The 12,605-nt window shown below is 35.5% G+C and overlaps 1 protein-coding gene across 5 annotated transcripts in view; it reads right to left on the minus strand.

The window, feature by feature from the left end:
- The window catches only part of CCDC91 (coiled-coil domain containing 91), a 149,954-nt gene that overhangs the window by 102,723 nt on the left and 34,626 nt on the right, over window positions 1-12,605 (minus strand). For all 5 annotated transcript variants that reach the window (XM_040595736.1, XM_040595739.1, XM_040595735.1 and 2 more), the window contains exons 4-6: window positions 9,520-9,677; window positions 6,217-6,405; window positions 4,208-4,312 (exon numbers count right to left, since the gene is read on the minus strand). In XM_040595736.1, the coding sequence (XP_040451670.1) occupies window positions 4,208-4,312; window positions 6,217-6,405; window positions 9,520-9,677 (452 nt within the window). The remainder of the gene's footprint in view (window positions 1-4,207; window positions 4,313-6,216; window positions 6,406-9,519; window positions 9,678-12,605) is intronic.

Consider the following 12,605-nt stretch of genomic DNA (forward strand, 5'->3'; position numbering starts at 1 on the left):
CAGAAGAATTGCCCCTAACCCACAGTCAGCTGTGCCCTACATACCCCAGCCATTCTGCGTCCAGATCAGTGCCACACAGCATCGCTGTTACAGGACAAGGTCCCTTAGGAGAAGTGCTAGCCCTTGGACACGATGACATTGGGACTAACGAGGAGGAATGATACCTACAACTAACTTCCCACTCCTCAATCCTTATTAGCAACTTCTATTCACTTTTTAACTCACTTCAAGACTTTTTCTCATAATTTGAGGCTTTAGAATTTAAAAGTGACAATTGTACAGGCACTCAAATGAAAAATCGCCCAAACATCAACAGTTACAGAAATAAATAATTAAAACAACATCTAATACCAGCAATGACTGCTCTTAGATTACCAGGCTATTCAATCCCAGCTAGATGTTATTGCATGACCTAGTAGTTTCTTTGGATTATTACATGTTGATCTGTCAATATTTTCTTTGGTATAAGCTTCCTCTCTTACCTTTCTAAAACATCACTTAAAAAGGGAGTTTATCTGACCTGCTTTCTTATGCACAAAAATATATTTCAAAATTAAATGACAGTAGTAAGCTAATTCATTTTTAATCATGACTTCCTGCAACAACAGGAATATTGCTAAATAAAATAAGCACATTACAGTCACTTTTTCACTAAAAATGTAAAAGACATTCCCAAGAAAAAAAAAAGGCGGAACAGAAATAAAGGATTCCAAACAAAAACATTTTTGGTGCTTTCTAAACAACTATAGATTTAAGTTAGAAGAATCACTGTCAGTTGCCAACATAAAAAAAAAAAGTCTACTTCAAAAAGACAGATCACACCACATCAATGATATTTTTCTTTAAAAAAAAACTGGCTTGCTTAATGTCCATAAAGGGTTGATGATGGGAAAAATATGTGTATAACCTCAACTAGAATTTTCCAGCAGCAGTGAAGTATTACTTCAAATGTGACTGTGTGGTAAATCAAAAAAATAGCAGAGGAAAAGTACAATCCAGTTCTTAGTGAATCATCAAAAACAGTTTTCTGTAGATAGACCAAACATCAGAAGTCTTATCAGCTAAAACGCCTGTCCAAATAATTAAATTCCTACTCCAAGCACTAGAATCCAGACACTATTCTCCCCTCTCAAATTAAATGTTCCCTCTCTGATTTTAAAAGTAATACACCTACTAAAAGTATTCATTTCACTGTTGATGGATTTTCACTATAGTACAAATTGGGGTTTGGTAGTTTTAAAACACAGTAGTCATTTCTACAACATATTGCAATGGGGCTGTAGCAAAATTTTAGATTTATAGGATTAAAATGACCACTAACAGTCATTATAGTCAACAACATGTATTACTAGCACTAAAGGCCTTTAAAATATGCAGCATCTCACATTTAAAAAGAGGTGAGGTGTTAAAAAAGTTGAGGTGATATTTGTAACTATGTGATAAAAAAAGAAAAAAGTCTGACATTGAAAAAAATATAAAAATCAGACATAGTTTTGCACCTGCTTCCTTCCTATCTAAATAAGCAAGGAATTATAAGGCTCACATTGCATTTATGCAGCTTTACGGTTGCAACACTGCACACAAGTCAAGAAAACTAAAATTACACTTCCCACAGCAATTTTAACTCAGCTACATTTTTGTATGCAAAGAAGTTAGAATTACAGTATGTTATTCTGCCTCTTAAATACTACAAACACCAAAGTGGGAATGTGGGAGTCATAACTCTCATTTTACCAGCTTGTATGAATTCAAGATCTCCAAGAGACCATTGCATGAAATATCCAAATAGCTCTATAATACTAGTTAATAGCAATTTGTTTATTCTGTTTATGAACCCACTGCTGCTCCTTTACTGTCTCTGGTTGCTTTAGTAACATATAGAAACAACATTATGAGTGTAAAAATACCATACACAGTGTTAAATCTTGATTTTTTAAAATGAAGTTTTATTTAGATGAAGCACTTTTTACTTTTCTCTTTTACACAAGCATAAATGCAGCAACACTCAGTTGTCATCCATTGGTTAAATACTAACACTATAGTAAAGACTTGGAATTCTGTCTTCCCTGATTAGGAAGAGGGATTATAACTCTCCTTCAGTTCTTCCAGTTTTAGCACTACTAAAATTAAGTATCAGGTTTTTCACACATACTATGAAGAAAGTTTGTGACTAGTCCAGAACACAATTCACTTCATCAGCATGCTAATCCAACTCAGACAAAACATCGTAATATGCTTTATACCCTATATAATATCTCCTATGTAATCGATCTTTGTATCCTATCTTGTCTTTCAATATATTTTTTAATACCAAAAAGCCTGAAAGCATATTTTATTGAAACAATTTTGTGACAACAAAACTGTGGTGACATAACTGTCACCCTTGACTGATGCAGAAATCGATAGGAAAAGATGAATGGAAAAAAAAATTACTGGCTTAGTTGTCAAAGATTAATGAAATCTCTTGGAACTAAGCACAATAACTTCACCAAAAACAAAAAATAAAAAAAAAAAAATAAAAAAAAAAATCTAAACTAAATATCACCTTGTTAAAGATCTGACTAACAGACTAGTTGTGTTGTCCCCAAACGCGCTTTTGAGAATTCCCTGTCACAAGTGCCAGAAGTGAGTGAGTTAATATAAAGGTTCATGAAACAATGCATGTACATGTAAAAAGCAGTTAGAACCATCTCACGGGGCATTTGTTTTATACTCAAATATTAACACAGAAATTTAACGTAAGAGAAATTAAGTCAATGCACGCCTACAACTTGGGATATCAGAATCAGTTCAGTTGCAGGTCTTATCCTGCGAGCTGCTAAAGCTATCCCAGAGTCACCACTATAGTCTGCTTTCAAGCTTTTCCAGTCAACAGCACTAATAAGTAGCTGTATCTACTGGAAAAAGAAACGCTAGCGAGACAGGTATGTGTACTGTGTAGCTGCCAGATTTACTCAGTGTGTGGCCACGGGTGTTGACCCTAATGCTGTAGGAGCCAAAGAAGAAAGACAAAAGGAACTGGCATCAAAAGCTGAACAGAAGGCATCCAATATTCAAACTTCATTAAAGTATTTTTGACTGTCAGCTCTTAGAAGTATTTCTTCTCTGATTTGATTTTGGCCATACACAGAAGACAACATGAGGAAGTACATGAGTTTTCCTACAAAGTAAGTTAAAGGTTACGACCCTTTCATTGCCATTCTTGAAAACTGTAGTATCTGATTCAAAGAGGTATGATACAGACTGATACTTTCAAACGTTAGTAATATTTCCACTAAAATAATTTTGCTTGAAAAGTATTGTGAAAGTATTAAAAAAAAATAAAATCCACTAATTCTATTGTCAAGAGTTGATGATGAGCACTAACTTTAACCCGTATGATAGTCCATAAATCATAAGTTTTTTAAGCAAAACTTATTTTTGAAACATAGCTATGCAAAATTTCTTTCATTGAGTAGGACGTTACATACAAAGAAAAAAAAAATAGATTATTATTTTACTGTAAATTCTAGGAATTACTGCGGCCAGGAATTCAATACAAATTATTACAGAAACCCTGAAATACAAATAGGAAAAAATGCAGTAGCTACTTAAAAACCATCCACAGCAGCGAAAAATAAAAAAAAAAAATAAATGAAGTGAAGCTGAATTACCAACAAGAAACTTTTGAAATGTTTAAGTCTATAATATTTAGTTTGTCCTGTTATAACACTGGAAGAAGACGGAAAGCTTCAATGAAAAATTTGTCTTGTATGTGAAACTTCATGTATGTATTTAATGAATAATGTTAATTTTTGCAGTGGAACCATTTTTAGTTCCATTGTATAGCATCTAATTACACTTTAAAGATTCTTCTTCTACAATGCAAACTATTCCATATTCAAGCCAGCTAATACTTTACAAATAATTGGCTCTAGAACATGCTAAGTCATACTGTTAAACACACATCTACTCTGCAAAGTGTTTTTCATCTGTTCTATGAAATAAATCATTATAAGGATGAGTGATCCGAGTTGTAATAACATACCTGGGCAAGGGGGCTATTAAACCAATATTTCCGCTAATGTTAAAAGTCAGGCTTTGATCTGCAGACCTCCGAAATTCTTTAAATTCAACAGGCTTTGGAGCAGTCCTATAGATATTTAACAGAGTATTTGGTGGACACAAATAGACTCTAAAAATAGAGACACCACAAGAAATAAATTACCTGGAGCATCTTGTAATGATCTTGATGTGAAATTACTTTTTCTTTTTTTTCCTTCAAGAAATCCATTTCTAGAATACTGTGCTTTTCCAGTAAATGTTCTAATTCCTATAAAGTTTACAAAAATAAAACGTGTGAAGTTACAAACAATTGTGAATTGTGAAAACACAGATTCAGTTAATCATTCTAGCTAATTTCATTTCTGAAGACTATGACATTTTCTATCATAATACACACAGAGATAAAGGGTTATGCAAGAAAGCTTGGACTGCAGTCTTTAAGTTGAGACACTATTTTCAAAAAGTGTAAGGTATTTAAAATAAAAGGCATGTCCCGGAAGGCATATCCTACAAAAAGAAGCCAAGGTCACTGGGTTTGTCTACTCTGGAGAAAGGGAGGCTGAGGGACAACCTCATTGCTCTCTACAGCTTCCTGAGGAGAGGCAGCAGAGGGAGAGGTGCTGATCTCCCTGGTATCCACTCACACGATGGGAATGGTTCAAAGCTGCATCAGGAGAGGTTCAGACTGCACATCAGGAAACATTTCTTTACCAAGAGGGTGCTCAAACATTGGAATGGGTTTCCTAGAGAGGTGGTCAATGCCCCAAGCCTGTCAGTGTTAAGACTCATTTGGACAATGCCTTTAATATCCTTTAACTTTTGGTGAGCCCTGAAGTGCTCAGACAGTTAGGCTGGATGATTGTGCAGGTACCTTCCAACTGGAACTATTCTATTCTAATTATTTCCATATTTTTAATAGCTTGTCCTGTCTTTCTGCATTTGAAAAGCAGCACATTAAATGTACTTTTAGCAAATGGTTTCATTAAAGAAGGCAGAAATCCCATTACATACAGCCCTAATGATCTCTACCTACATCTCCAAACTGATCAAAACTTTTCAATCTTGCAGTGAGCCAGTCTAAAATCCTCCCAACATGAACCAATAGAGAGCAATAAGAATGACACTACTTAAAAATTATTTGATATACAAAGAGCTAAAGTTTTTTATTTTTTTCTTAATGCAGCTGTTGCTCCTACCAAACTCATTCCTACTACACATAAGCTGTTGGCACCCTTTCAGTCGCTCAAGAACAACTATTTCTGCAGCCATGCAGGAAGCCAGTATAGAAACAAATGACCTGCCAGATCACTGCACAGCTATTCAAACAAAGGCACAAATGAGAAGGTCATAAGGAGGACAGAAAGAGCAGGTCTGCTGAGTTCAGTCTTGCTTTTGGATAAAATAATCAAAACAGTCTAGAGATTCAAAGTTTTAGATTCAGCTTAAGAGACAGAAACTGATTGTGCAACACCAACCTGGAGCCTAGCTCTCAACCTGTCTCCTCTTACAGTCCCTTCCACCACTCCTCTATACACTTATTTCCTAGCAAAATCAACCCATTCCAGACCTCCTCATCCTTGGCTCTAGTTATCCATGCTAATTTTCATTTCCAACAAGCAATTTCCTCTTTCCCTGGCACACCTTGAGAGCCGTCACGGAAGAGTATTAAGAATAGCAGCAATTAAACTTACTCTCCCCCATGCTTCAGTGACCTTTTGCTAACTCAGATGCATAACTGCAAGTATAACACTGCTTGGTATTCTTTCATATTGAGATCAGAAGGAATAAGAAGAATTTAAATTACCAGAGCTCCCAGAAAAGAAGAAGAAAGTGTTATGGTTTACGTCCATAAAGATAACCAAAGATACTATCAACTTCAGTGACAACACACTCCCAAAACATGGGGAAAGGACTACGCATTCTAACTGCAGAGCTCCATGCTAAGAAAACTTTTCTTTTTTTCCCCTCCAGGAAAATTTTAGAAAAATTCAGCCTAAAAGACCTAAAAGAGACAAACAGACGAGGGATGGGGGGGGAAGGTATTGAAGTATTTTGGCTAAATTATACTGGTTTATTTGGAATTTGCCTAATACATTGCATTTCTCTGCCAGCTCCAGCTATATTTGAATCCTATATAAATGCCAAAGATTTTCATTAAAAAAACATTCATACCTTTTTAATTTTTAATTTTTCTTCTTCAGCAGTGCAAAGCTTGATTTCTAGGTTTGCAACAGCTTGTTGAAGGTAGCTCTTAGGTTCATTTGTTCTCTGTGTCTCAGCATCAACGAAAGCAACAGTTGATGTAACTAAAGTCTTGTCTTCAACTACATTCAAAGAGGCAACTGGAGTATCTGCTTGAGTCTAATTCATATGAGAAACAAAATGTTAAACGAAATGGTAAAGGTAATTTAACATTCCAGTCAAGTCAACTTTAATTTCCAGATGACATTACAGAAATTAAGAACTGTAAATACGAAGGTTACTTTTTTGAAACCACCCTTCTCTGAAATTGGCCGTGCACAGTCATATGTATGATGTGCTGGCCAAAAAGAAAGCTCCAACAATGGAACTGTAGCTAGGAATTCTAGACAGATGCACATCAATCCTTCCAATCCCCTCAACTGCTTTTCAAGAATACTTTAGGACAAGGCTTTAAGAAGGATGGCACAGTTCCAATGAGGTCAAAATACTCGAAAGACGTGAAAAAATACAGAAGTGAAACTGAATCATCTATCTCAAAGCAACATGCTTACAGGGAAATAAACTCTCCTTGGATTAGTCACTCAATGTTTTCACCCAATGCAGACTGCAAACAGTAGTCATGGAAAAGGAATGTGATACTTTTGTACTAAAATAAGTATCTCATCTTGAGGCTGGACCAAGAGAATAAGAGTAATTGGGACATGTCTACAACATTTAGTTAATGCTATTTCAGTGAACTATAAAAGTACAAAAACTGAAACAGTCTTTTAGAATACACAACCCAAAACAGATGAAACACTGATAATAAGCCTGTATTTTCAGAAAAGCACAAAAATAAATTAGGTGAGGTTTAAAATATTTTGTGGTATAATTAACAAAAGCCAAATCTTTTTTTTTTTTTCCTTCTTTAAAAAAAAGGAAAAAAAACTTGTTTATATTGCAGCAAAGGAACTTCAAAGGAAAAAGCTGGTAAATCAATTTCAGCTGCCACTTTTTCAACAACAATTTGAAAGCCAAGAGCACTTGAGATTTGGGGAGGGTGGTGAAAGGAACATCTCAATGTGCTTATTGAGAGGTTTGACTGATCTGATTTAATCCATTCCTTTAACACCTTTCATTCCAAACACACACTCAAATAATAGATTGACTTTTCAATAAATAAGTATCTCTTAAAGGATTCAAAGAAAGAAACAATCAAAAACAGCTGAGATCTTGACTGTATGTGGGTATGTAAGATCCAGTAGACAAAAATGCCAGAAAGAAAACTGCAGTTTGTGCTCTGAATTCCCCTTCTGTAAGAAGCAAAGAGAAGCTACATGTGTTGATTCTACTTCTGAGTACTACTCAAGATTAGTCTGGCACTGCCAAAAAATGCAATGTTGGAACCTGAAACATTGAAGTTTTTTTAACATGAAACCTCAAGAGGCTCTGGAGATATAACTATAGAAGAATACAGTTCTCCTAACGTCCTTCTCTAATGGTTGTGAGTATTTTATTATAGTTTTATGTCCACCAATTTTCCAAAAGTGCAAAGTTTGATCTCCATTTCAAAATAACATTGAGGACCTCCTCTCAACTTCCTTTCTCCCTTTAGTAACACTTGCTAATGCTGTATGTTTTAGTTTGTATTATTTCCTGTGTTAAAAAGAGTTTATGAAATCACGGGTCTGTCAGTACCTGACCAGAACAAGATGTGAAAAACTGAAACACAGCCTATAACTAGAATTTGCATACATAATTATTCAGGAAGTAACAAAGTGTATTTCTTATTTTTAGTAAGATTACCTAACCAAATGACTTTTTAGTTTTAAAAAACAGACCTAAGCCTTAATACTCTGGAATATCCGATGTGCTCTTTCAGGGAACACACAAGCTAAAGGTGCTGGCATAGCACAAACAAGAAAGGATACATGTTATTCACATTTCACTGTTAGCCAAAATCAAAGTGTAGGATCTGTTGTGGCTGAAGAAAAGCATATTTTGATCATCCTGCCAGTAATAGAAATTTACTTATCAAAATATTGTCAGAGATGCAGATGAAGACCTTTCAACACAAAAAATTACCCTGGCTGGCATCAGTCAAAAAAAACAAACACTCCCCCATCAAGAAAAAAACCCACAACTTTTGGATTTCTAAGAAAATTTCTTTGCTATCATTTGCATCTGGGCACATCTCCTCTTCACTTTTTATAGGCTTTCTCCAGAACATTAGGCTTGGAACAAATACAAGATATTAACTAATTCATTACTAAGACTGAACTACTAAAGCTGCACTAGCCAGTCTTCCTGGAAGTGTGGGCATACAGACGCTGCTCAGAGGAAAACCAATGAGAGTCAGTTTAATCACAAGTATTTTGTGAAAGTTGTTTAAATAGCTCTAGAAAAATGCTCAGATTATAGAAACGTGACTCGATCATGAAATTCAATTTTCACCATGAGTAACCCTAGAATTTGATGAGACTAGCTGAAGAAACCAAGTGAGTGAAAACAGGAGGGTTGCAAACTATTGACTGTTCCAGAGAAAGGCAAGAGCACTTTCTAATTCACCTATATACTACTATGCATCCTGAAACAAGGGAATTTACAATCAATAAACTTGTTCAAATAGGTGTCAATGCAATCAATGGCAATGAAAATTCACTTGGGAGGGTAAATCTATTTAACCCTCATCCACCGCAATTCAGCATTCTTATGCTAATCTCCAGGCAGAAATTCTTTCCGCTCCCTTGCTCACCTAATTGTTTAAGTAAAAAGGAACAACTTTCACCAACAAAAAACCCCATGCTAAGATCAGTTCTCAGCTGTATTGCAACCACAAGGACACACACAACAAGGGCAGTGTCAGACCACAAAATAATAAAAATAAAAAATCTTTAAAAGTAATGGGGGAAAAAATAAAATAAAAATAATTTAATTAAAGACTATATGCACAGCCATAATCTTTACAGCTTTAACAACAACAACTTTTTTTAAAGAAACTTCCTGCTATTGTTCCTACCTTCATGCCTAGCACTATCAGCATGCCTTTAACTTTTAATAACTCTTTAACACACTTATCTCTCTTACAGTCCATACCAAAGTAGTATGCTGTCTCCCAGTTATAGGATTTAAACACAATTTTAAAATTATTTTACTTCAAAGTTCATATCACAGAAATCCAAGGACATTTCACTCTCAAAAGCAATTCAATCTAAATTTGCACAGAAAAGATGCAATGCTAAGATATTTAATACATCAGGTTCCCATACTGAAACAAAAAAACTGTGGGTTTACCTGTTCTTCAAGAACAGTTGGGTCTGTAACATTGTTGGCTGTTTGAATAGCTGTTGTCACATTATCACTTGATAAACTGAATGAGTCAGAAGGAACCAGGCAGGAAGAAGGCACAGAGTGCTCCAGAAGAACATCAGGGGATATATGGACTTCAGATACTAATGTGAGAAACAGAGAACACACACACAATACAAAGAAGCATTCAAAAATTAATTCTGTTTCTGAAATCTACAGCTAGCAAAACCTGTCACACAGTAGCAACAAGTTTAGTCATACTAATGCAAGGTTATGTACCTCTTAAAATCTAATTGCACCAAATAATAACTCCGTACATGCATTTTGAGTACTATCAACTTAAGGACATTAAAAATTGTATCGTCACACTAAATTTAGACTTCTAACTCACTAAATTTAGACTGCCTTAGGCAGAGGTTTCAGGAGACAGCTGCCATCAAAAGCAGCTGTGTTAACTTTTGCCTCTTCCATTCACATAACCTTTCAGCTTCAGCATGATCTTTAATCAGTTTAAGTCAACTGTAAAAGCGTACTTATAATTTCCTAAGTTTTATGGTTTTTAATTTTAAAGATAAAAAAGTCCTCAACAGTCTTAGAAGACTTACAGAAACAGCTTACCAAGACACGTGATAAAAGCAGTTTTACACTGTATAAGAGATAAAAAGATAAAGTAAATAACTTTCTAGCTAACAAAACTTAAGTGTAACCAATACTGGACTGAGAGCTCTTCCGTAGCAATTTCCAGTTATGCCATAAAAATTCTGAACTGGGGATCATCATTATCAAATCCAGCACAATAGAAACTTGACCGCTTTTACAAAAGATTCAGACAAACTAAATAAAAAGGAGAAGAGCTTTGCATACACTTTTAATTTAACAGCAAAGCCCTGCGAGCTTGTTACAGTCAGCTACAGGTAGGACTTTGCAGTAGGTAAGAAAGTATATACAATTGCTTTAGAAAAAGCAACTCACATTTTTGTTACAGATCTGGTAAAATGTAAAAGATGCCACTAGCCTGGAGCAAGGCTCAGCCTCTCAATATCACTGTTAAATACTGCACAAATATGCATTCACAATGCAAACAAGTGTATACATTGGCCTGAAGGCATTCAAAAGGACAAAATAAACCATGAAACCAAGCGTTCTGTGTCCCATCTTCTCTACCTCCCATTTCTACAATTCAGGTTAACACAGAGGAACACGCAAACCTCATGTAACGAAAAGAAAGAAAACAGCCCATGAGACAAGGATGCTAACTGCAGCAATTGTAGATTTGGACATGGGGGGGGAGCCAAACATGAACAGCTACGCAAAAAAGGGAAGCTAGGATGAAAAGCCTAGAGGACAGTACTAACAAAACAAAGGACTGAGATACAGCTGTATCTTTAACAGTAAGCTCTTCTGCAGAATTGGAAATGGGATTTTTTAGGCTTCCTTTATGTATCATATGTACCACACCTGTGAGTCCCCACTCCCCCTCTTCCCCTTTCCATGTCTGCTTACAAAGGCCGCTTCCTATAACCCATTATCTACTCTGTTAGTCAAATGACAGTGAGATGACAAAGAAAATGACCTCTTTGCTTCTAAAAAAAGAGTGAAGTCTCTGTTCTATGCTATCACTTAATATTCTGAATTTCAGTTGGAAATCAGTTTCCAACAGAATGAAAAACAACTAAAATAATGTACCAGGCAATTGTGACTGAGCAGACAAGCTGTTTCTCTTACTAAAACAGTCAACTCACAAGGATAAACCTAACATGACAACGATCCTTGTACTGTTAGTGTTCAGCCTTTAGTGATGATCACCATAGTATAGGCATAGTCCACATATAAATAATTTATCACAAAAGTAAAACCAGAAACTGAATCTGGATACAGATAAGGAATGGAGACTCACAGAGATTAAAGCTTAATGTATTCACATATTTTGGGGCATCCAATACTAGATACAAGACTTAATTTTTCAGATAATACAGTTTTATGTGGAACCTTCTACAATCAAATCGAGCTTCCAGCGATTCTAGTTACAGCAATGAATGCTTAGCATTTTGAAGGGGAAGAAAAAACTGAAACAAAACCCCCACCTCTTAAGTGACCAAAATAAAGCCTAGGAAATGAGGAGTAACAACTGGTGACCACCTCTGAACACTGTGGTTTAAAATTATTCAACTAAATACATGACCTTGCAGAAGACGAGAAAAGGTGGCAACTCTCCAAGGTATCACTGAAACACCTTTTTTACAAAACCTTCTTTTCACTTTCAGCAATGGTAAAGATTCATAAATCAGCACATGTAATTCTAGGAATGTCTATGTCTGTAATTCAAGCTCTCTTAATTCATTCCTCTTGTGTATACACTGGTGAAACTGCATTAGCATTTAGTACAGCTCAGAATTCACTTATGAAGATGACCCCTCAATCATTCCTGCTTACCATACCTCAGTTAACATAATTAACAGTTTCAGAACCTCTGAAACAAAAACTTGACTCTGGTAAAACTACCTGACTGGTAACGGACAACAGCTAATGGACGTTCGAGTCCACAGGACCAGCCTAACGGTAGTCTGAAGGAAAAGTCCTGAAAAACATCTAGTATGGATAATGGCTTTTCAGCACCACTTCACAGATCCTCTCAACTACCACCACCTGCTACAATACACAGTCATTCTGATAATGACAAAATATTCTTCCACAGCATCCTGCCCTGATGCAATATATCTCCTCTAACTTCTTCAGTAAGCAAGGCAGGTTAATAGTCCTGACAAATTTCCAAATAAACGTATTGATTAAAGCTGCAGTATTATAAAGAAAAGTAGCATGTACCCAATTACAATTATATCAAAAGTCACAAGCCTAAGAAGGCTGAAATAAGATGCAGATACAAGTTATTGCCAGAACTGTACTTAAAAAACTGATAGTTTCTGAACCCTTGACTTTCCAATATGAAGAATATTATATCACAAGTTTGTACATAAGAACTGACAAAACCATGCAGTTTGTTAACAGAAGTGGAGATCTGTAACAGCCTGTAATCTTGCTCACAGAAGAAAAATTCTCTATCTTTATCCTAG

Source organism: Falco naumanni, chromosome 5 (assembly GCF_017639655.2).
Source record: "Falco naumanni isolate bFalNau1 chromosome 5, bFalNau1.pat, whole genome shotgun sequence".
Classification (NCBI taxonomy): Eukaryota; Metazoa; Chordata; class Aves; order Falconiformes; family Falconidae; genus Falco; species Falco naumanni.